This window comes from Aotus nancymaae, unplaced genomic scaffold, assembly GCF_030222135.1.
Source record: "Aotus nancymaae isolate 86718 unplaced genomic scaffold, 86718_ANA_hifiasm-v0.15.2.pri h1tg000076l, whole genome shotgun sequence".
In the NCBI taxonomy this organism is placed as follows: Eukaryota; Metazoa; Chordata; class Mammalia; order Primates; family Aotidae; genus Aotus; species Aotus nancymaae.
The window spans coordinates 8,421,175-8,447,049 of record NW_026988491.1 but is presented as its reverse complement, the minus strand read 5'-3'; the positions used below and the strand labels follow the sequence as shown (position 1 = coordinate 8,447,049).

Below are 25,875 nucleotides of genomic sequence, written 5' to 3'. Positions count from 1 at the left end.
TCTGGGACGTGAAGGTTGCAGTGAGCCGAGATTATGCCACTGTACTCCATCCTGAGCAACAGATCAAGAATCCACCCAAACAAATGGCCAGACTCTCCAGGCACAGAACAGTTAGGAGGAGGGTAGAGAGTGAGTTGGAGGGGCAAATGAGAATGTCATCCCATCCTCCATCTGCACTTTGTGACAGAGAAACATGAGTGTTATGTCTATACAGTCACATGTTGCATGATGACATATCTGTCAACAGTGGACTGTACACACCACACTGCTCCCATCAGATCATAATGGAGCTAAAAAATTCCTATTGCCTAGTGACATCACAGCCATCTGAACATATGCAACACGTTACTCATGTGTTTGTGGTGGTGTTGGTGTAAACAAACTAGTGCATTGCCAGTTGTATAAAACTTGAGCACAATTATGTACAGTATGTCATACTTGATAAAAAAATGGCTGTGTTACTACTATATGTAGTTACCATACTATCATTATTTCAGTGTATTCTATTTACTGTTTTTTTAAGTTAACTGTAAAATATCCTCAGGCGGGTCCTTCAGGAGGGATTTCAGAAGGCATTGTTATCACAGGAGATGACAGCTCCATGTGCGTTAATGCCCCTGAAGACCTTCCGGTAGGACCAGGTGAGGAGGTGGAAGACAGTGATATTCATGATCCTGACCCTGTGTAGACCCTAGGCTAATGTGTGTGTTTGTGTCTTAGTCTTTAACAAAAAAGTTTTCAAAGTTAAATTTTAAAATAGAAAAATGCTTATAGAATAAGAATATAAAGAAAAAATATTTTCATACAGCTGTACAATGTATTTGTGTTTCAAACTCTGTGTTGTTAAAAAAGAGTCAGAAAGTTAAGAGCCGGGCACAGTGGCGCACACTTAAAGTTCCAGCTACTCTGGAAGCTGAGATGGGAAGATGGCTTGAGCCCAGGAGTTTGAGGCTGTCGTGTGCTATGATCATGGCCGTGAATAACCACTGTACTCTAGCTGGACAATACAGCAAGGCCCCATCTCTTAAAAAAAAAAAAAAGTTAAAAAATTAAAAAATTTGTAAAGCATAAAAGTTCCAGTAAGCGAAGTTTAATTTATTATTGAAGGAAAAATATTTTTGATAAATTTAGTATAGTCTAAGTTTACCATGTTTATAAACTAAGTGTACATGTTTATAAACGAAGCGTCTTCACATTCTCACTCACTGACTCACCCAGAGCAACTTCCATTTCTTTGAACTGTAATCATGTTGAGTACCCTGTACAGATCTACCATTTTTTTCTCTCATACTGTATTTGTACTGAACCTTTTCTGTGTTAAGAGATAGAAATACTCACCATTGTGTTAGTTTCCTACAGCATGCAGTATAATACCATGTATATGGGCTTGTAGCCTAGGAGGAATAGGCTCTACTATATAGCCTGTGTCTGTAGTCGGTTGTACCATCTAGGGTTGTGTAAGTGTACCGTGAAGTTGCTCAGAAGACAAAATCACCTGACCATGATAGGCTACTCAGAAGGTGTCTGTATTGTTGGCCAGGCACAGCGGCTCACGCCTGTAATCCCAGCACTTTGGGAGGCCAAGGCAGTGGGTGCTGGGGATCAAGAGGTCAGGAGATCAAGACCATCCTGGCCAACATGGCGAAAACCAGTCTCTACTAAAAATAAAAAAAATTAGCCGAGCGTGGTAGCAGGTTCCTGTAGTCCCAGCTACTCAGGAGGCTGAGGCAGGAGAATCGCTTGAACCTGGGAAGCGGAGGTTGCAGTGAGCCGAGATTGCACCGCTGCACTCCAGCTTGCATGACAGAGACTCCATCTCGACAAAAAAATGAAGGTATTTGTGTTGTTAAGCAAAGCATGACTATAATTGCAGGTATAGAGAGAAAGGCCTGATGCAGGGGCCAGGAGTCCCTGAATCTGACATTTAGACCCCACTCTTTGATGGGAGGAATGTTGAGTAGTTGTGGCACCTTTAATGTACCACACCAAGGAACTTAAAAACCGGATCTTCGTAGCTTCAAGCCCTAAAGTCACATGACAAAACCATTTTTGTGACCCATGTAGGGTTTCAGTCAGGATGGCCTGGCACGGTGGCACGTGCCTGTAGTCACAGCTACTTGAGAGGCTGGGACGGGGTCTTGCTGTGTTGCCCAGGCTGGAGTGCAGTGGCCATTCACAGGCGCAATCCCAGTACTGATCAGTACAGGAGTTTTGACCTGCTCTATTTCTGACCTGGGCCAGTTCACCCCTCCTTAGGTAACCTGGTGGTCCCCCGCTCCCAGGAGGTCACCATATTGATGATGAACTTAGTGTGGGCACCCAATCGGCATAGGGCACTACAGCCCAGAACTCCTGGACTCAAGGAATCCTCCAGTCTCAGCCTCCCTAGTAACTGGGACTACAGGCACGTGCCACTGCGCCCAGCCATCCTGACTGACCCGTACAACCCTACTCTTTCAAGGACCGTTTATCTTTCTGTCAACTTTTCCCATTCCTACTCCAAGCCCTGCCCCACTCTCATGGTTCACTCTGTACCCCCAAATTTTGGACCACCGAAACTCTCCCTCCAAGAGCATAGTTGACGCCGCTCTGATTTTCTGCTTTCCCGGGTAGCAGGGCGCTGCTGCTACGCCTCCAGATGATGCATTTATTCATGATGGCAGGTGTATTCGATGAAACTAAAGAGATTGGAAAATTATGTAAAATGTTTGAGAATGTGCACGCTTGTGCTTACATTTAATGGGCCCATTTGAAAAAGTCTCTGAACCCTGAAGCCAAGACAAAGTTTGCTGTCTCTGAGGCTGTATGTTTAAATATTTGCGATTCTGAAGAGCCTGATTCAGCGTGTTTTTCCCCATTCTCATCCCCTTCCCAGTTATGTCTCCCATGTGCAGGCATTTTCCTATTCATTTCCTTCATGATTTAGATGGTGACAGTTACATCTGCATTATAATCCTTCATCCTGAGTCTTTTACAAATATTATCCAGAGACAAGCAATGGTGTCTTTCTTTTACAGGTGGGGAAATTAAAATACGCATAAATTAGCCTGAAAAAAGGTAGCAGAAAATCCAGAGGGATCTAACACCTCTCCCTTCATTTTGCTTCCTTGTCCCTAATACAGGGTTTTCTAACAGCAGTCCTCTTGGCCTTTGGGTCAGGATAGTTCTTTTTTATTTTTATTTTACTTATTTATTTATTTTGAGATGGAGTCTCGCTCTGTCACGCAGGCTGGACTGCAGTGGGGCGATCTTGGCTCACTGCAATCTCCGCCTCCTGGGTTCAAGCAATTCTCCTCCCTCAGCCCCCCAAGTAGCTGGGACTACAGGCATGTCCCACCATGCTCGGCTAATTTTTTGTATTATTAGTAGAGATGAGTTTCATCGTGTTAGCCAGGCCGGACCTCATGATCCACCCACCTCGGTCTCCCAAAGTGCTGGGATTACAGGCATGAGGCACAGTGGCGCCCGGCCAATAGTTCTTTGTCTTGGGACTGTCTTATGCATTATGGGATGTTTAGCAGCATCCCTGGCCTCTACTCGCAGATGGCAGTAGCATCCTCCTGCTCCCCACCCCAGTCCCACCAAGTAGTGACAACCAAGACTGTCTCCAGGCATTGCAGATGTCCTGAGGGTTGGAGGGAGGGAGGTGAATGGTCCCTGGTTGACAACTACTGCCTTCCAGTAGGGCATTTGAAGATCCTGGGCATCAGAGACTATGAATTATTGGCCTGAGGCACGGAGGGCCTGGGGCACAGAGTATATCTTAAAAATGTTTTCAGTGTTTCTGATGTACCATCAGGGTTAAGAATGTGTTCCAGGCGGGATGTGATGGCTCATGCCTGCAATCCCAGCACTTCAGGGGGCTGAGGTGAGTGGATCACTTGAGGTCAAGAGTTTGAGACCACCCTGACCAACGTGCTAAAACCCCAGCTCTACTAAAAATACAAAAAATTAGCTGGGCTTGGTGTCACATGCTTGTAATCCTAGCTACTCAGGAAGCTGAGGCAAGAGAATCACTTGAACCCGGGAGGCAGAGATTGCGGTGAGCTGAGATCACACCACTTCACTCTAGCCTAGGTGACAGAGAAAGACTCTGTCTCAAAAAAAAACAAAAACAAAAAAAAGGAAAAACCATCTGTTGCAGAATTCAGATCCCAGCTCTCTAAGCCTGAGTTTCCTGATATGTGATACTAAAATGATAATACTGTACCTGTCGCATACAACTGTAAGCATGAAATCTGGTAATATTAAAGCACGATGCCATTATTTGCTCACTACATACTAGCTTTCACGATGCTTCTCATGTCTCTCTTGCATCTCCCCTCCTCTTTCTTCTTGGGAGCAGGTATAAGAGCAGAGTGGGGGACCGCAGCACCTATCTGGATTGGGGATTTGCATTTTGAATGTGGGAGTAGGGCATATAAGGGAGCTGACAACAGAGTGGGGTGATGGTTCCCATGAGCCTTGGTGGGGGCCGGCATAGTGGAGCCTGACAGTTAAGGGCAAAGGGACCCTCCATAGAGGAATAGTGGTGGTAGAGTGAAGTGAGGCTCTGAGAGTCCTACAAATATGGCCAGCCCATAATTGTAGGATCTCTGAGAAACTGAGGTTCTTTATGAAGCTGAGGTCCAGTTTCTTGAACTCAGAATAGGTGTCCAAGGTGGGGTGAAGGTCATTGGAGTTAACGACGCCGTGGATGTGGATTTGAGGCTGTGGGATAGTTCATCCCTAATGGCCGAACCTCCTGTGCTGACGTAAAAAGGTGGGGTGATGAAGCAGGCCTGGGAACCAGAGGACATGGTCACATAACCCTGTATAGGAGGGACCCAGATAATCAGAACTGCATTTTGACATGGTTGGGATAACGAGGTGTCTGGAAGCCCATGTAATGGGAACAAGGGATGTGAGTAGTTCTGGGAAAGAAAAGGCATCTCTCAGGTGCTCTCCTTTAATGGACGTATTGGGTGCTGGAGGAAACGTCGTTGTTCTGCCTTACACCCAGGGCAGAATGCAACTAGAGTGAATGTTAAGAGCCAGGTTGCCATTCACGAAGGCTGTGTGTGCTTCAGTAGGAAAGACAAAATCCAGAAGTATGAACTCCCCATTCTTCCAGAGGCTGGATGATGATGTCCTGTCTGGGATGCCCTAGAGGGGTGCTTTCCCATCTTTTCCAAATTGTGCCACACATAGAAAATGGTAACTGCTGTGCTGCAGGAAAAAGATAGAAAAGTTGCCTGAGGATGCCAGCTCTGCCCAGTAGCTTTGAGGACATAAAGAGATGAGTCTGTCACCTATAATTCAGTCATGGCACACTGAGGTGCCTCAGCACTCCATTTGGGAAGCCCAGCTCTGGAGGATTTTTTTGGTATCATTGGAATGCAGTGTGTGGGCAGCATATTCCCCTCTTGACAGTGTTTCCTCACTCCATGGCACCATCCTGCAAGACACATGTCATGACGCTTAAGTGACAGTGAGTTATTGGACCCTACACCTCTCCCAGGGTCACCCTGGGCTCAAGGATTCATGTCGAGGCCCATGCTCCTGGCTGCTTAGTTGAGATGACCCCTTGGGTTCCCTTCAATTCTGCCAATCTTCTGTTCTTTGAATTATATCCCAGGTGTGGGCGGAAGTGTTTGTGTATCCCTTTGGCCCTTTTATTAGGTTCAACCTAACGCAACATATCTTGTAGGAACATTTTACACACTCTCAGCCATAACTTCTCAGCGTGAGATCAGAGATTGTTGGTTTATACTTTCAGGACATATTTCTTTTCTCTCTGTTTAACTAGTTATCATTGTCGCTCGGCTTGGGGACAGGAGACTCACTGTTTGCCTATTTGAGCCAATCACCATCTCTCTTGTCCCCAAAATGTAATTGGAAGGAGCCTTAATGGTTTCCAAATGATAATAGCGCCATAAACCGATTAAAAAGGCCTTAATAAAACTGTCTTGAGTTATTTTCCATAGCTGCAGGCAGTGTGCTTTGTTTTCTAATGATGCCAACAAGTAATCAGGACATTTTTTCTTTCTAGTGTGATCTGAAGCACCAGGAAGGCCTTCTTCCGCCGGTCTGACTGCTCACCCTGTTTTCTTTTCTTCCCAGACAATCCACGTTGCTATTGTCTGCGCCGGATACAATGCCAGCCGGGATGTCGTCACCCTGGTCAAATCCGTCCTGTTCCATAGGTAAGAACAACTTTTGTGCTGTGTGAGCTGAGGTCTGTGAGTGCCTGCCTGGGTATTTCCTTGGGGAAGGGTTAAATAAGAGCAGAATTTCTCATTAGTCATTCTAGCTGCCATGAAAATGTAATTTTTGTCTGAAACCCTGAGGAGATGATTGTGTTAACAGTGTTTAATGACAGTGATTAGGTGTTGTCTTGCCATGTGTAGAATTATAACTCTCAGACCCAGAGCAACCTTAAACGACACCCCAAATCTGATGGCTTCAGTCATCAGCCTCCCCTGCCTGGCATTCACTTGACCTCTCTTGTTACACATCCTTGTTGGAAGTTTGTGTTATGGATTGGGTTATATGCACCATAATTCTTTTTTTTTTTTTTGAGATGGAGTTTTGCTCTTGTTACCCAGGCTGGAGTGCAATGGCGCGATCTCGGCTCACCGCAACCTCTGCCTCCTGGGTTCAGGCAATTCTCCTGCTTCAGACTCCCAAGTAGCTGGGACTACAGGCACGCGCCACCATGCCCAGCTAATTTTTTGTATTTTTAGTAGAGACGGGGTTTCACCATGTTGACCAGGATGGTCTCGATCTCTTGACCTCATAATCCACCCGCCTCGGCCTCCCAAAGTGCTGAGATTACAGGTGTGAACCACCACGCCCGGCGTGCCATAATTCTTATGTTGAGGCCCTGATCCCTGGTACCTGAGAATGTGACTATATTTGGAGATAGGATTCTTAAATTAGATTAAAATGGGGTCATTAGAGAAGGTCCTAATCTAATCTAACAGGTGTCCTTTAAAACAAAAGGAGGTTAGGATACAGACGTGTGAAGCACAAACCATGTGAACCCACATGGAGGAGGAGGCCATGTGCAAGTCAAGAGAGCAGCCTCAAGCAATCTTGGACTTCGAATCACACAGACTGTGGGAAAATAAATTTCTCTTGTTTTAACCACCCAGTCGGTGGTGTTTTCTTACACACAGGTTGTTTCCTCTATTCCAGTGTGGGCTGTCCCACTTCTGGGCATTTCTGACTGTAAAAAAGTCCTGCCTTACATGAAACTAAACTTTCCTAACCGATGGATGTTCTCCATTGACTGTCATGGAGCCCCCCCAGGGAAACCATCATTTTAAGGATTGGTTCCTTTTCTACCTGGAATTAATAATGCCTCTGGATGCTCATTGCTTCTCCAGATGAAACTCGCAACATTTGTTTCTGCTTTCTCATGGAAGTTTTCTTCTGTCCCTCACTATTTTGATTGGCATCTAGACGTACCCAGGGTCCGATCCTGAATGGGATCCATGTTTCCAGCCACTGGCCTTGGCTCTGCTCTAACACTCTTGCCAAGGGTTTGGACAAAGCTGATCCATAGCTGTAGCCAGCAGCATGGAAATGTATAGGGTGGGTGAGTCAGGATCCAAGAGGCTCTCAATAGTAGGAATAGTGGTGAAAAGTTTGCTGAGGTCAACTGAACAGAGAGCAGTGTAAAATGCTGCACCTGAATCTGTCAGTGGCATAAACAAAGATGGAAGCCATGGTGGGCTTCCCAGACCTATCACCCCTGCAAGGAACTGGGATTCATCATTGGTTCCACCTTCTCTCTGTCTTCCAGCAAGCCCATCTGCAGCCAATGCTTTGCGATTCTCCCTCTCAGGTAGTTTTCACTTTCACTCCTTTCTTTCCCATCCCCACCGCAACTGATGTAGTTCAGGGCCACCTGTCCTCCCACCTTCATGTGTCCTTCCTGCCTCCCCAGTCTCTACTCTTCAGATCATCTGCTGTGATTCCAGAATGACGTTTCAAACAGGCACATCTGATTTCTCCAGACCTTTTAGCGAATTCTCCTTGTCAAGGGGTAGAAATCAAACCTCTTTGCCATGGCACAAAAACAAGGTTGATCTCCATAGTGCTTTCTCTCTACTCTTTTTGCTTTGACTTCACACTCCAGCAGCTCTGACCTGCTTGTGTCTCCACATACTCCCCATAGCATGTCCCGCCTGTTGTGTCTCGGTATGCTGCTCTGTCTGCCCATTTCTCCCTCCTTTCTCTATTTTGTCCCACCCTCACATTGGCAAACTCCCTCTTAGCCTTTAAGACTTTACATACTCATCTTTTCTAACAGGAAGCCCATCTTCTGTCTGTGTTGGGGTTTCTTGTCTACCAGCCCACAGTACCCTGTGGATCTTTCCATCATTAGATTTATTACATTATCATTTATATATCTCTTCATGATAGGTCTGCTGTAGTTCTGTCGTTTTCTATGTCCCTAGTATCTTACCAAAGTACCTGACATGTATTACATGCTCAATAAATGTTTACTTATTGGAAAAGTTAATCTGGGGGCGTTCATTAATAAAGAATGTGAAGTTATTTATTCATCCCTGACTTAGTTCAGTTCCACATTCATGGCACTATATAGTGAGTGATTTTCAGAAGGTTATCTTAACTTTATGTTTTAATTTTTTGAGATGGAGTCTTGCTTTTGTCACCAAAGCTGAAGTGCAGTGGTGCGATCATGGCTCACTGCAACCTCTACCTCCTGGATTCCAGCGATTCTTCTGCCATAGGCACCTGCCACAACACCCAACTAATTTTGGTATTTTTAGTAGAGACTGGGTTTCACCATGTTAGCCAGGCTGGTCCCAAACTCCTGACCACAGGCGATCCACCCACCTTGGCCTCCCAAAGTGCTGGGATTACAAGTGTGAGCCACCACCCCCAGCCATTTTAGTAGACTTTAGTGTTTTTTTAATCAGTTCACTTTTGCTGTGTGTCAGTTCACCCTAAAACTTACTGGTCTGAAACATTTACTTATTAGTTAGTTTTTTTCTGCTGGGCTCACCTGTGTGGTTCTTTTGCTGGGCCCCTTATATGCCTGCAGCAAGCTGGCAAGTTAGCAAGCATCAAATTCACTGCCCATCCTGAATGGGGAAGTGGGTAGGAGAAGAAAGCGATCAACAAATAGGTAACAGTTCACTGTAGAGGCTGTCAGTTCTTCCTCATAGCGCTGTCCAGTTGGAATTGTGATTTCAGTTTTATATTTGAGGAGGAAATGGGAACAACATATAAAGAATGGCCAAATGGGGCTTGACCTGCTGTCTTCTGACTGGAGGTGAGATGCCCTTTCACATTGTTATTATTTCTCTGTAGTTTTGAAGACTCCTTACAGTACTACAGCCTTCATCCTGCAGCTTTAAACCAGGCATTTTGTACACTAAACATTGAATAAGATGAGTAGTCTTCAGCCTTTCATGTATTTACTATTTGTTGCCATTAAAGACCTCAGGTCCCTCCCTGAGAGAGAAAGAGAGAGAAAAAAAAAAGAGCCGCCTTTCTAGAAAAGGGTATTTGCATAATTATAGGTATTCAATTATGCTGTTTCTCAATTATGCAAAGCTAAAGGTCATAAAAACCTCTGGTGTTGTTGTGCATAAATTTTATTCCTGTTGCTTTAGCTGCAAATCAAATAATCTAATAGTTATTTAAATGGTAAGAATCCTGTTGGGTATAAACTTTTACTCCTACAGTAACTGCAGCACAAAGATGTTAAATTTAAAAATAGCAGTAGTAGTATTATTAGCTGCTGATGGCATGTCATGCTTTTAAGATGGCGTGGGGACTTGAGAAGAAAGCAAATCCTTCGTATGTGTCATGAGAATTCTGCATTCCAGTTGTTATGCTGAGCCCTCATCAACTCTAGTGGGCATGGCACCAGGTTCAAGACGCCAGACAAGAGAGACAGGGCCAGCAAATGAGACTTTGGGCTTGACTGGGGGCTTACATACATGGGGAGAGAGTCCAGTGGCAGTGGGCTGCACAGGAGGACTGCCTTACATACACTCCAGTGGCAACAGGCCAAACAGGAGAACCCCATGGCCCAGTGGCAGCCGGCTGGGCAGGAAAACTGCAGCTACCTGGAAAGGCATGCAGTTTATCTAACATTTTCACTTAGCACCTGTATTCGTCCACTTTCATACTACTATAAAGAACTGCTTGAGACTGGGTAATGTATAAAGGAAAGGAGTTTAATATGCTCACAGCTTAGCATGGCTGGGTAGGCTGCAGGAGACTTACAATCATGGCAGAAGGTGACGGGGAGGCAAGGTATCTTCTTCACAAGGCGGCAGGAAGGAGAAGTGCTGAGCGAACGGGGAGGATCCCCCCAGAAAACCATCAGATCTGGTGAGAACTTACTCACTATTATGAGAACAGCACGGGGGAAACCACCCCCATAATTCAATAACCTCCACCCAGGCTCTCCCTTGACCCATGGGGATTATGGGGATTATATATTACAATTCAAGATGAGACTGGGGTGGGGACACAGAGCCTAACCTTATCAGCACCCTTTCCCTAACAACCACCCTTTCCCTAACAACCACGCTTTCTCTAACAACTACCCTTTCCCTAACAACCACCAGGTTATCGAGTGGGACCACTTCAATCACCCCAAAACTTAGGCCCTCAGTTCCCTGTATGGCCTGTGTTTCATTGGACAGTTCGGGAGCTCAGAAGTTTCTTACAGACAATTAACGAATCTCCAGATTGGCCTCTCCTGGATTCTCCAGTTCAGAATACACATTGAGGTGCGTCTGTCATACAGGGTCATTCTCAGGGTATACTTAAGTTACTGCTATCAATTGCATTTACCATATACCATTTTAATGACTACTTGACCAACTTGGACCAGATTACCATGGAATTTCCTGCCATTCCTGGAATTATACAAATGGAAATGGTTCTGTGAATTGATATGCTGGTAATGAGTTGAGATATCAAGACAAAAGGACGTTTAAAAGACTTTCAGCTCAGCAAGTTCAGCTATAAATAGCATCATTGCTTCCCAAGCACGTTATGAAGATTAACTAATACATGGTTATAGAATACATTGACAAATGAAGTACCTTACTACTGTTACTAATAATATAATAATAGTGGTGCAGGATGCTGCTTTTGGCTTTCACTGTTAATTACAGTAATTAGATTTATTTTCCAGACAAGATTTTTAGCAAATTTTCATTTAAGGCTTGCTTTGTTACATCAGATCAGTTTTACTTCTGCCATATGCCTGATGACATATTTTAAAAGACAGTAAGAGAATAATATAGGCACTTTTGCCAACAGTGACAATTGCTGTGACCTGTTGGAGAGAAATTCATACAAGGTGGGAAGACCTTGACCCAGTATGACTCCTTTAGGGACTCTGCCTTAAAAAGATAATCCCTAACAATAGAAAAAACCTTCTATAAAATATTGCTTCATAATTATAAAATTAGAAAATACTTAAGAACAGAATAAGTAATGGAACATTCTCTTATAGCAAACCATGTACTCAGTTAGTTTTGAAAAGTATGGCGTGCCGTGAAGCAATACTTATTTCACTTATAAAATAAGTGAAAATATAATTTAGAATGAGATGCATAGTATATATTTTAGTATATAAACACATGCATGTGTGTTACATGTACACATATACCGGGTCAAAATACAGACTAGCAGAAAATACATAAGAAATAGAACTTTCACGTGCTGTGTTTGGGTGGTAGAAATAAAGGTAATCTTGTTTTTCTGAGATCGAGTCTTGCTTTGTCGTCCAGGCTGGAGTGCAGTGAACTGATCTCAGCACAGTCTTGGCTCACTGAAACCTCCACCTCCCAGGTTCAAGGGATTCTGCTGCCTCAGCCTCTCAAGTAGCTGGGACTGTACGTGTATGCCACCACGCCCAGCTAAATTTTTATTTTTTAATTTTTTTAGTGAAGATGAGGTTTCACCATGTTAGCCAGGCTGGTCTGGAACTCCTGACCTCAGATGGTCCACCTGCCTTGGCTTCTAAAAGTACTGGGGTTACAGGTGTGAGCCACCATGCCCAGCCTTAATCTTGTTTGTGTTTTCAGTGTTACATATATTTTTGGTTATGCCACCATACAACCTCTATGGTGAAGAAGAAAGATGGATGACAAAAATATATACAAAGGATAAGTGACAGAGATTTGTTTGTTACCCAGTAGAAAATAGCACAATACATGTCTGTATCACCTAGATGGCAGAATATTCAGAGGAATATTGGGGGGATGCCGGTGACTCCAATCCCAGTTGCAAATAAACTGGGAAATATTGCTGCTCTTCGAGAAAACTCAACTCTTAGGGAGCAGAGAAAAGACATGTTTATTTAGCAACTAAGTGTTTACCTCCTGGAAGGTGGATCAGCTTGTAAAAAATTGGTATGTGTTAGCATGATCTACTCACTCTCACACTCTATGGCCCCGTTGGCAGGATGAAGCTGGCTTATTTCCCTTACTTTGCATATCAAGTAAGTTGTTTTTGGTTTTGTTTTTTAAACATCACTTGTGCCACTGAAGAACATGGTGAATAAAAGAGCATATGCATGACCAGTATCTGCCTTTAATTGTGTTATCCTTTATTTAGGCTTGAATTCATTGTAGAAAGTGCCTGAGTTGTGCACAGGATTTGAATGAAACAAAGAAGCAGGCCTAGGTTCTGGTTCTGCTCCTACCAGGCCCGACCTGGGTGACCCTAGGCTAGTGACTCTACATCTTGGAGCTTTGGCTTATTTCTCAACCTCCCATTGAGCCCTGTTTTGAATATGGGGAAATAGGCTTTATGTAAAACTTGTCTGTATTTTATTTATTTAACAAATACGAATGCAACTCTGGCTCTGTATCACGGTCTGTTCCAAGTGTTTTCCAGATGTTAATGCACTGATTCCTCACATGGCTCAAGGAGGTGGGCACTGTTATGGTGCCCATTTCACTGAGAGTGAAACTGAGGACCAAAATGGTTAAATCATGGCTCGAGGTCTCAGTGAGAAGGTGGGCAGAGCCTGGTTAGAAACCAGACAATTTGGCTTCAGAATCTGAGCTTTTCACCAGAAAGAAGTTAGCAGTTTTAGTATCATTCTTCCTTTTTTTTTTTTTTTTTTTTTGAAATAGAGTCTTGCTCTGTTGCCTAGGCTGAAGTGCAGTAGTGCGATCTCAGCTCACTGCAACCTACACCTCCCAGTTTCAAGCAATTCTCCTGCCTCAACCTCCCAAGTAGCTGGGATTACAGGTGCCTGGCACCACATCTGGCTAACATTTGTATTTTTGGTAGAGACAGAGTGTCACCATGTTGGCCAGGCTGGTCTCGAACTCTGAACTTCAAGTGATCTCCTGCGTTAGCCTCCCAAAGTGCTGGGATGACAGGTGTGAGCCACTGTGGCTGGCCTTACTATTCTTATTTTTAATTTTAATTATCATTTTGGGTAGTAGTATGTAAGTTGTGATCTCCATAATCATTTTGATGCAGCATTCTTTGCTCTTTAGCTTAGCTAGGTCTGGATTCTTGTCTCATGACCAAGAAGAATTAGGCATAAGGATGCTCAAAGAATGAGCAAGGCTGGAAGTTTTATTGAGTGATGAAAAAGCTTTTAGTGGGAACAGGATGCAGCGTGATCCCCCTACCCAAAGATAGGAGAGTTCTCAATATGGCTGATCTCAGGGCTTTTTATGGGCTCATAATAGGAAGTGCATGCTGATTAGTTTGTGAATATGCAAAAAAGGTTAAAGCAAAGACACCACTCAAAGGTGGGCATGATAGTGTAGGAAACCAATTAGGAAAGGGTAGGTATGTGTAAAATAGATGAAAGATGTGGGTTAATTAGAGGAAAGCATGCCAAACGGGAAGGCAGGTTCTCAATCCTGTTCAAGGATTTACCCAGGACTGTTTCTGGCTTGAAGGTGAGGTTTCACTGAGGACCGGCTCCTTTCTGTCTAGGCGTTTGTCTGCCTTTTGCCTCTATCAGTTCTCTCCCTTTCCAGGTATGTAATTTTGAGGTGTTAAGTGTAGAATCAGTAAAGCTTTTAATAAAGGCCTGGGCATCAGTGTTTCTAGTAAGTCTTAGAAAAATAGCATGGGCAAGTGATATCTTTAAAAAGGTAAGAGATCAGTGGTATTTGGTCATACCTATAAGTATTAAAGTCAAAAGGAACTACTTTCTATAGTGTAGATGTTAAGCTTCACATGGGCTATTGCATTTGAATGTCATCCAGACCTGGTGTAGCAGATGTCATTATCCCCATAAAAGGATGAGGAAACCAAGGCTCAGAGAAGTTAAATAGCTTGTTTAAGGTGACAGGTGAGTCAGTCTCCAACCTGGGCTCTCCCAGCCCCTACAATCCATGTCTCCTTTACTGTATTACAAGGCCTTTTGATTTTTCTTGAAAGTTGCTCTGTTCTTCTCTCCTGGAAAGCTTTTCTGATATGGCACTGACTTGTCCTTGAATCTTCCCATAACATCAAAGCCACTTGGCCTCTCTCAAATGAAGGACTCACTGAAAAACCCTCATTTCGGCTGCGGTGATTTTCTGAAATGAGTCCTATTAAATCTGTAAGTGCAGCAGATTGAGTGAGAATTCAAGTTGTTGTCACAGGCGCTTTCTTTTCCTAAGATTGCCGTGGCATTGTAAACTTAATAATTAAAGATTATTTCAGCTCAAATGTCCTTGTATATTTTAATGAAAACAGGCCCTAGATTACCTTGGAGGGACCGTGGCACATTCCTGACAGAATAAGAAAGGAAAGGCAGGAAAAAAGCAATGGTTTAATCGTCTTTGCCTCTTTGTAGTACCATATTTATTGCATCTCTGCCTGGAACAAGGGAGCAGTTAAGGAAACCAGAGGCAGCAGGAGCGTTGCTCATTAAGAGTGAAGTCTGCAGCCTCTGCTAGAGAGGAAGCACACACTTGATTCCTTCTTTGGTGTAGAATTGTGGTCTGGTCTGTCTGTGGACCACAGCTGTTGCCTGCAGCAATATCTGGGTTGCATTACCCCAGGCATGCTATGTGGGACCACTCTGTATTAAGAGGTGGACCCAAGCTGGCCTGTCCAGGCAGAAGCTTTTTCTAATGGGCCTCAGGCAATGCTCGCAAAATGTATTTATAACTGGTAGCTGGCATAAAAGGCTATTTTAGATGTTATACAAATATAAAACTAAATAGCCTTGAATCATATATTGAGAAAATTATTCCTCTGAATGAGTTTTTATTATCTGCAGTTGGTGAAATTCTCTTTGGTGTAAATATGTCCTTAACATCTGTCTAACTCTTGCTAATCTCCCTTTGATCAAAAGAGAATAGGATGTAGACTCATAGGCTTTGGCTGATTTTGGAATTTGCCAGGCTCTGTCATTAAAACTATTTCTTACCTTCCTGAGCTAGGAACCAAATATGAAATAAGGCTCAGAAGTCACACATATAAAGAATGAAATAGTCTCTTCTGTTGTGCTTAGTCTGGAGTATAGGATGTTCTTTCAACTGTGGCTACAAATAGGGCTCTCATGTCCCTGTGAATTGGACTTACCTCCCGGTCAGAGGCCAGCCTGGACAATTGCAGGCTTTTCTACGTGGATGGACCATTTACTGCTTAGCACATCCGCCTAAGGAAGGAAGCCCAGAAACGGAAGCAGAGCAGGCCTCATTCCCTCTGCCAAATATGCAGGTCAGACCAGCATTCCAATATTTACCTGTTTTTCTGAGATGAATAAATAAATATGATAAAATTTTCTCTTTAAAAGTGAAAATTTTAAAAGTGTAAATTTGTTTAGCAAATTTACAGAGCTGTGCAACTGTCCTTTGTATTTAGTATCAGAGCATTTTCATAACCTCAGAAAGAAATCCCCATCCCCAGCAATACTCATTTCCTCTTCTTACCATCTCATACCAGCCATTAATCTACTTTCTGTCTCTTTGGATTTGCCTGTTTTGGACATGTCATGTAAGTGAAATCACACAGTATTTAGTCTTTTGGGCTGGCCTTTTTTCCTTGGCAGAATGTTGTCAAAGTTCATCCCTGACATAGCGTGTATCAGTTCGTCATTTCTTTTAATTGCCCAGAAATATTCCTTTGTATGGATATGCCACATTGTATTAACAGTTCATCAGCTGATGGCTATTTCAGTTTTTTCCACTTCTTTTTTGTTTTTGAGACAGTCTTGCTCCATCACTCAGGCTGGAGTACAATGGCACTATCTTGGCTCACTGCAATCTCCGCCTCCTACTTTCAAGCAACCTTCGTGCTTCAGCCTCCCAGGTAGCTGGGATTACAGGCGCCCACCAACACACCCAGCTAATTTTTTTTTTTTTTTTTTTTTTTTTTGTATTTTTGGTAGAGACAGGGTTTCACCATGTTGGCCAGTCTGGTCTCGAACTCGACCTCAGGTGATCGACCCTCCTCGGCCTCCCAAAATGCTGGGATTACAGACATGAGCCACTGCACCCGACCATCCACTTCTTGACTATTATGAACAGTTCTGCTAAAAATGTTCTGTATAAGCTTTTGTGTTGACATCTGTTTTCATATTTTTGTAGATATTTTTATTTTTATGCTTAATTTTTGAGAAATTGCCAAACTGTTTCTCTAAGCAGCTGCCTCATTTTACACTTCCACCAGTAACCATTGAGGGTTCCAATATCTCCAAATTCTTATCACCGCTTGTTATATATCTTTTTTATTTTTCTCATTCTAGTGGGTAAGTAGCTCATTGTGGTTTTGATTTGCATTTCCCTAACAATTAATGACGCTGAGCGTCTTTTCATGTGCTTATTGGCCATTTGCATATCTTCTCTGAGAAATGGTTATTAAAATCCTTTGCTCAATTTTTGGCTTACTTGTCCTTTTCATGTTTGAGCTGTAAAGTATCTTTATATATTGTGGATACAAGTTGCTTATCAGATACACGCTTGAAAATATTGGCCAGGCACAGTGGCTTATGCCTATAATCTCAGCACTTTGGGAGGCTGAGGTGGGCGGATCACCTGAGTTTGGGAGTTGCAGACCAGCCTGACCAATATGGAGAATCCCCATCTCTACTAAAAATACAATATTAACTGGGCGTGGTGGCAGGTACCTGCAATCCCTTCTACTTGGGTAGCTGAGGCATGAGAATTGCTTGAATTGGGGAGGCAGAGGTTGCAGTGAGCCGGGATCGTGCCATTGCACTCCAGCCTGGGCAAGAAGAAGCAAACTGCTCAAAAGAAAAAGAAAAGAAATCTCAAAATCTCAAAAGGAAAATATTATCTCCCACTCTGGCAGTTCTTCTTCACTTTCTTAATCATGTCCTATGAAGTGCAAAAATTCTTCCTTTTTTTTTTTTGGTCTTAACACTAATTTATTTCATACGGTTCTGAAGTTGGGGAAGTCTGAGATCACGGTGCTCGTCTGAGATTAGGTTCTGGTAGGGAAGGACCCTCTTCCTGGTTTGTAGATGGCCACCTTGCTGTGTCTTCAAATGGCAGTGGAAAGAAAGCAAGTATTTTTAAAATCTTATTTCAGTGAAATCTGTGTTTTTTCTTTCATTGTTTATGATTTGGGTATCTTATCTAAGAAACAATTCCCTAAGCCAATGTTAAAAGAGTTGCTCCTACACTTTTACTAAGTGCCTCTGTATCTAACTTCCAAGTAATTCTGTCAAGCTGTGGGCATTTGGATCTCTTTGGTAATTGTGTCAAACTGCTGGCGTTTGGATCTTTTTGGTAATTATTCATGTGTTCATTCGTTCCTTGAACAATCACTGAGTGGTTCTACCTGTAAGGAGCTGTTAAAAAAAAAAAGTCTAGGGATAAGATTCTTAACAAAATAAAGCACCCATGCTAAGACTCCATCTAGCACAGAACAAAGAAGTGAATAATAGTCAGTAGATTGTTTCAAAGATCTGAACTAAGATTTGAGCACAGACTGAGCTGGAGCCATTAAGAAGAGCATCTGACACAGTGGAATGGCCTCCTCAGAGCCGTGGTGTCTAACTTGAGAACACAAGGCCAGGCACAGTTAGTGGGCTGAAGTGTAGATGGTCCAGGAAAAGGCAACAGCACGTGTGCAAGCCTGCCAGGAAATGTGCTTAGCCTTGGAAGTTCAACCGAGACCAGGTAGGTGCTCTGTAAGCCCTGAGGTTGTCTAGAGAGCAAACAAGAAAGGAGGTACTTTGTGAGGCTAGAGAAGCTCCATCCTCCACAGCTGACAGTCTCGTGGAGGGTAGGAGATAGCCTTGTAGGTTAACATGGAGATTTCCAGTGATGATAAATGCTAGGAAGAAATCTGACAGCACAGTGGGATGGAGAGTGATGGGGGAGATGGGACTGTGTTGGATGAGGTGGCTATGGAAGGTTTCCCTGGGAATGTGATTCTTGAGTTTATTCCTGCAGGAGGAGCAGGAGGTGTGGTCACAGGCAGAACTGAGGAAGAAGTGGCTGGAGTGCCGGGTGTACGGAAGGGGTGTGAAGACATGAGCTTTGAGAGACAGAGACAGGGTGAGATCGTTGAAGGTGTTGTTTGCTCCATGCCAGAGGCTGGGCCTTATATATTATACAGTGAGCTGGGGATTGTGTGATTATGTTAGAGTGAGCATACGGCTTAGGGGCTAGAGGATATATTGGAGTGATTAAGAGAGTCAGAGAAAGAGTGAATAAATTGGTTAGCTATCCCCAAGGTTGGATAGGATAATGAAGCTAACATTTGCTAAGTTTTTACTTCCTGCCACTTTCTGTTCTAAGTGCTACATATGTTTTAACTCAGTCAATTTGACGGTAGCTGTAAGGTAGGAGCTTTTATTATCAAGCCCATTTTGAAGATTTGGAAACTGAGACTCAGAGCTGAAGAAGCTTTCCCAAGGTCCAACATTTGTTCATGACAGAACTAAGTTACGACAAAACCAGGACCCAGCTCTTAACTGTTAAGCTAAGCTGCCTTTGAGGACTTGAGGTTGATTTTGTGGCATATAGCTGGGGAGGGGGTCCAGGGCATGCCCCCATTTCTAGCTTGTGAGGCTGGGTGAATGGGGTACCTTTAACCCAGGCAGGAAATTCAAGAGGAAACCTGTGTAAGAGGCCAAGAGAGGGAAAACTGGTTTCTGTTTTGGAGATCGGGGAAGCCACTCATCAATGCAGTCATGCAGAATAAACACGAGCCCCTGCTTACTGTGTCCAGTGGTGCTCTGGGAGCCAGGATGCAGCAATGAATGGAAGACCCAATCTCTGTCCTCAAGGAGCTTACATTCTAAAGAAGAGACAGGTCCCAGACAAACACTCCACACATCATTAGAGACTTGGTGTGTAGTACTATGTAATTGGTGCCTTCTTGATTCCCAGGAACCTGTGGAATGTGAAAGTGGGGCCACATGGTTGGCAGTCAGATTTATAGGTGACAGCTCAGGGGAAATATTTTGGCTCACACAGAAGCTCCAAGAAAGGTGGTCTGGGTGGTACTTTCAGGTACTTGTACCATGGCTTGGAGATCCTAAAAGGAAAAGGCCACTGTCAGGAACTACAGTCTGGTCCCAGATTCTTATGATGGTACCTAAAGTGGAACGTGAGTGGAACCCCTCAAGCATGCTGTCTGATAGGAGTCAGACACAGGCTGCTCATGGCTAGCCCACCTTTGATTGCTGAGACAATGTCAGCAAACTGCAGAGGTCTTGGTGGTCACCTGGACTGAGGGCCTCATGTGTTTTTTGATTAAGCATTTTTATATTCTCAGGGAAGCTAATGAGACACACTATTCCCTTTGACAATGCAGACCCCTAGTATTGCTATAAAGGTGAGGATTCTTTCTAGATTTACTTTGCTTTCTGGAGAGATGCTTTAAATAGACCATAGGCAAAAGAACATTGAAAGAGGAAGCCCCATCTGAATGTTTGCAGCATCTTCCGAGGGCCTGCTCCTCTTACCCCATACTTGTCCAACTTCTGCTCTGTAACCAGGATATAACTTCGCAGAATTACAACGTCTATCTGCTGCCTACTGAGCCTCCAAACCTTGTCTGGCTCGCTCTCTTAGAGAATAAAATGTACAGTTTATAGGAGCTTACACATTCTAGGCCAGCCTGACCTTAAGACATGGTCTCTCTTTTTTCTTTTTATCCTTCGTATTTCTGGCATATGGTAGGTGTCCAGTAAATGTTGTTGTGTGATCCACCCAAATAGAACTATTGTTCTTTCACAGACCTGCTCTGTGCTTTAACACCTTTGTTCCTTTCTTATTCTATCAGAGTCACCCCTTGGTATACACAGGAGATTCGTTCCAGGACACCCATATATCTAGAATCTGCACATATTCAACTCTTGTAATCAGCCCTATGGCACCTACCTCTGTTAGACCATTCTTGATTTGCTATAAAGAAATACCTGAGGTCAGGTGCGGCGGCTAACACCTGTAATCCCAGCACTTTGGGAGGCTGAGGCAGGTGGATCACCTGAGGTCAGGAGTTCAATACCAGCCTGGCCAACACAATGAAACCCTGTCTCTACTAAAAATACAAAAATTAGCCAGGCATGGTGATGGGTGCCTGTATGCCCAACTAATTGGGAGGCTGAGGCAGGGGAATTGCTTGAACCCAGGAGGTGGAGGTTATGGTGAGCTGAGACTGTACCACAGCACTCCAGCCTGGGCAAGGAGAGCAAAACTCCATCTCGGATGAAAAAAAAAATTATTGAGGCTGGGCAATTTAGAAAGAAGAGAGATTTAATTGCCTCACAGTTCTACAGGCTTTATAAGCATGGTGCTGGCATCTGCTCAGCCTCTGGGGAGGCCTCAGAACATTTATGTATGAGGAAGATGAAGAAGGAGCAGGCACATCACATGATAAAATTAGGAGCAAGAGAGAAGGTGGGAGGTGCCACACTCTTTTAAACAGCCAGCTCTCATGAGAACTCACTCACTATTGTTAGGACAGCACCAAGCCATTAGGGATCCACACCCATAACCCAGACATCTCCCACCATGTTCCACCTTCAGTGGTGGGGATTACATTTCAACATGAGATTAGGGTTGGGGAAAAATACACAAACTATATCATTCCACCCCTGGCCCCTCAAATGTTATGTTCTTCTCACATTTCAAAATACAATCATTGTTTCACAATAGCCTCCCAAAGTCTTAATTCATTTTATTCTTGACTCAGATTCCAAGACCCAAGTTCAAAGTCCCATCTGGAGATGAGTTCCTTCTGCCTATGAGCCTGTTAAGTCAAAACACAGTATTTACTTCCAAGATACAAGGGTGGTATAGGCATGAGGTCAACACTCTCATTCCAAAAGGGAGAAATTGGCCAAAAGAAAGGTGCTGCAGGCCTCACACAAGTCTGAAACCCAGCAGGACAGTCATTAAATCTTAAAGCTGCAAAATAATTCTTGACTACACGTCCCATAACTAGGGCATACTGGTGTAGTGGGTGGACTCCCAAAGCCTTTGGCAGGTACACTCCTCTGGCTTTGCAGTGCACAGCCCCTACAGCTGCTGTAATGGGTTGGAGTCGAGTGCCTGTGGCTGTTCCAGGCACAAGGTTCATGTTGCCAGTGGATCTACCATTCTAAAGTCTGGACGGTTTTCCACAGCTCCAGTAGGCAGTGCCCCAGAGGGGACTTTGTGTGGGGTCTCCAACCCCACATATTTCCTAAGCACTTCCATAATACAGCATCTCTATATGGGCTCTGCCCCTGTATCAGGCTTCTCCATGTGCACCAGGCTTTCTTATACATACTCTGAAATCTGGTAGAGGCTACTAAGCCTCCTTCGCTCTTGCACTCTGCCTCCTGACAGCCTCAACACCACATGAAGCTGCAGCCTGAGATGTATCTTGGGCCCTTTGAGCAGAGGCTGGAGCTGGAGGGGCCACAATACAAAGAGCAACCATTTGGGGTGCAGCAGGGCAATGGTGTCCTGGCCCTGGCCCTAGTCCTGACCCAGGAAAACATTCTTTCCTCCTAGGCCTCTGGGCCTGTGATAAGAGGGGCAGCCTGGAAGACTTCTGAAATGCCTTCAAAGCCTTTTTCCCATTGTCTTGGGTGTCAGCACTGGGCCCCTTTTTAGTCATCCCAATATCTGTAGCAAGTTGTGGGTTCTCCCCCACTCCCCTGACCCCCAAAAGCCTTTTGTTTTCCACATGGTTAGGCTACAAAATTTCGAGACTTTTACACCCTGTTTCTCTCTTTAAGTTTCAACTTTTAGATTATTTCTTTGCTCCTCCATCTGAACACTTTGTTGCTTAGAAGTTTTCTCTGCCAGATACCCTAAGATGTCACTTTTAAGTTAAAACTTCCACAGATCTCTAGGACATGGACACAATACAGTCAAGTTCTTTGCTAGGGCATATCAAGGGTGACCTTTAATCTAGTTCCCAGTAAGTTCCTCATCTTCATCTGAGAACTTGTCAGCCTGGATGTCACTGTCCTTATCTCCATCCACATTTTGGTCACAACCATTTAACCAGTCTATAAGAAGTTCCTCTTGTCGTCTTCTGAGACCTCCAAACTCTTTCAGCCCCTGTATGTTATCCAGTTCCAAAGTTGCTTCCATACCTGCATAGATCTTTATAGCAGTATCTCACTCCTGGACCAATTTGTCTGTGTTAGCCTGTTCTTGCATTGCTATAAACACCTGTCACTGGATAATTTATAAAGCAAAACAGTTTAATTCCCTCACCATTCTGCAAGCTGTACAAGCATGGCACCAGCATCTGCTTGGCTTTTAGGGAGACCTCAAGGAGTGTTTACTTATGGCAGAAGGTGAAGTAGGAGCAGGCACATCACATGCAAGAGGAGAGTGGGAGCAAGAGAAAGTTGGGGGAAGTGCCACTCTCTTTTTTTTTAAACAACCAGATCTTGAGAAAATTCACTATCATGAGAACAGCACCAAGTCACAAGGGATTCACCCCCGTGACCCAAACACTTCCCATCAGGCCCCACCTCCAACATTGGGGATTACATTTCAACATGATTTGGATGGGAAAAAATATCCAAACTATATTACTGCCTATGGGAAAAATCAGCCCTCAGTATGCATGGGTTTCCCATTCCAGGTTTTGTTGAAAAAAAAATCCATACATAAGTGGACCCATACAGTTCAAACCTGTGTTGCTCAAGAGTCAACTGTACTTCCTGCTGAGTGCCTCCCTTTCTTCTCCTCCTTTACCCATTGAGAGCTCCAGTTTACTTGCCACATAGTTTATGGGAACCTCCCAGATTCTTCGCTATCAAAATGTCATCTCTTTCACCCTTACCACCACGTAGCTTTTGTGTTCCTCCTAATAGGATCATCGTGTATGGTTGTATGAGTTCTGCTCCGCCTAACTATCTAACTCTGAGAGTATCCTTCACATTTATTACCTGTTAGTGTATGCGGAAGGCTCCCTGAGAAGTGGGCTGTCTCAAGCTCTGCAGTTGTGTGCGGCAGCCCAGCATAGTGGCACATCCGCGTTCTAATGTTTGTGTCATTTTTTGTATTCTGTCTTTCTCTGACTCTCCAAGCTGCCTGAAGAGAGCACTCATAGCTCATTCATCACCTGTATCCCTGTTGTAACTTATATGTAGTTACTGCTTAATAGCGCTTCGTTGAATATTTATTCATTCAGCCCATTTTTTGTCTGTGGACAGAAGAACTAACTCAAAATACTTCATTGAAAAGGCAATGCAAAAGTAGTAGAGAGAAAAAAAGCAGTATCATAAGTTAACATTGGTAATAGATAGCATATATCAGGTAGTGCTTTACTGAGCACTTTATGTTTATTATGTCACTTTTTCCTCATAATTATCCAGTATAGTATTCCTTGCTTCCCATTATCTCGTTCCTGCTTTGAGGATGGGGAAATTGAGACCTTGAGAGATGAAGTGACTTTGGTACAATCTCTCAGTAGATACTGCAGCTGGGATGCCAACCCAGACATTCTGGAACAGAGCCCAAATTCCAAACTGTTGATATGGAGTGTGCCATCAACTCTTTCTGCCCTCCTATGATGGTGGTTTCAATGACATAGAAGGAGGGGCATTGGCTTTTTGTTGTTGTTACAGGAATGTCTGTTGAGGACCCATTGTTCACCAGACTCTTTGCCAGATACTGTGGATGGGGATGAAGTGCTGGTTTCTGTCCTCAGTGGTCTTACAGTAGGGATAAGGAGCCAGCGATTTGAATACATATCACAGTGCCTTGCTACAGATGGTAGATTCACTTTTCACACAAGGTGTGAAAATTGGCAGGAGAAAGACAGAAGGAAAGTCTCAAAGAAGGTTTCCAGGAGGAGATAACTTAAAAGGGAATTTTGAAGAATGAACAGGTATTCATGGGGCTTCCAAGCAGGGAAGGGCATTACATGGAGAGAGAACAGCACAAGCAAAGATACAGAGATGAAGTGTGATGTGTTAGAGCAAATAAAAGTAGCTTGGTCCATTTGTTATTGTCACCCCATGGCGAAAATTAAGCTGCCCTTCCAGTGTAGATGAAAAAATGCAACTTGTATTAATATAGGCCTACCTCTATCCGTTCTCCATTAATAAGACTCCGTTACGGCAACTGTGGCCTTGGGAGACAGTCCTGGAAACACTCAGGGCTAAATGGACCATCCGTCTTCCCAGTGACTTTGTCCTGCTGCCTCTGACTTGGCCCTCAGGTAAGTCACTGGCCAATGGACAAACGCAGCATTGTCCCTTCATGTCACCAAGCTTTACTAAGGCCCAGCAGCAGCTTCTTACAGGGCTTTTAGGGAAGCTGTAGGGAAGACCTACCCTTTTCCCCTGAGCATGATGAGTCTAGATAATTTTATGGGAAACTTGCAGTCTTCAGGCATTAGGTCCCATGGGGAAATTCTACAGTGCTGACTGCTTTTTGATTCATTTATTCAGTTTATTACCCTTATGCACCTGTTATGTGTATGGCAATTGGACTTGAATAATAACTTTATTCAGGTCTAGACCCACCCATTCAGCAGCAGCACTGGCTTTGCCACCCCTGCCTTCAGCTTGGTGTGCCCAATCCCAGACTCACTCTCCTCCTCCAAGGTGCCTTTCTCATTGTATCCCCTGACCCGGAGCCATTGTCACCCACCCAGGAGCCTCAGTGTTGCCTTCTGCTCCTCCTCCTCTTTTTTTCTCATATTTTAGATCTGTCCTCCTGAAATCCTCTAGCTTCCTTGTTGCTCTTTCTGGGATAGAAACTGTCTTTTTTTTTTTTTTTTTTGAGATGGAGTTTCGCTTTTGTTGCCCAGGCTGGGGTACAATGGCACGATCTTGGCTTGCAACAACCTCCGCCTCCCAGGTTCATGATTCTCCTGCCTCAGCCTCCTGAGTTGCTGGGATTACAGGCATCCGTCACCATGCCTAGCTAATTTTGTATTTTTAGTAGAGATGAGGTTTCGCCGTGTTGGTCAGGCTGGTCTCAAACTCCTGACCTCAGGTGATCCACCCCCTTCGGCCTCCCAAAGTGCTGCAATTACAGGTATGAGTCACTGCGACCAACCGACATGGTCTTAATCAGATTCTCATTTCACATCCACCTAATCTAATGATCTCCTAAGTGACATGTCTACATCTGTTCCTCTTATCTGTCTACAACTCACCACCCATCTATCCATTCAGTTCCTATATTGAACTCCTCCTCTATTCTGGGCACTGAGCTGTAGATCATGAGTTTGTCCATTTGAACACGTGTGATGTGATCCTTGACCTTGCTGAGCTCACAGGTGGGATGTAGACAAGCAGACAGGCAACCACTACGTGAGGATGAGTAGGTGGGTACGTATGGCTGGGATAACAGTTAGAAAGGGCCCCTGACCTAGACATGGGGAGTCAGGAAAAGATTCTTGGAGCAAATGATGGCAGCCCTAAAGCAGACTAAGGGACAACCAAATGCTGAAGGTGGAGGTGAGGGGTGGGCAAGACTG

At 44.0% G+C, this 25,875-nt stretch overlaps 1 protein-coding gene across 4 annotated transcripts in view; it reads left to right on the top strand.

The window, feature by feature from the left end:
- The window catches only part of LARGE1 (LARGE xylosyl- and glucuronyltransferase 1), a 626,458-nt gene that overhangs the window by 277,940 nt on the left and 322,643 nt on the right, over window positions 1-25,875 (top strand). For all 4 annotated transcript variants that reach the window (XM_064367950.1, XM_021669373.2, XM_021669372.2 and 1 more), the window contains one exon: window positions 6,103-6,185. In XM_064367950.1, coding sequence (XP_064224020.1) covers window positions 6,103-6,185 — 83 coding nt within the window. The remainder of the gene's footprint in view (window positions 1-6,102; window positions 6,186-25,875) is intronic.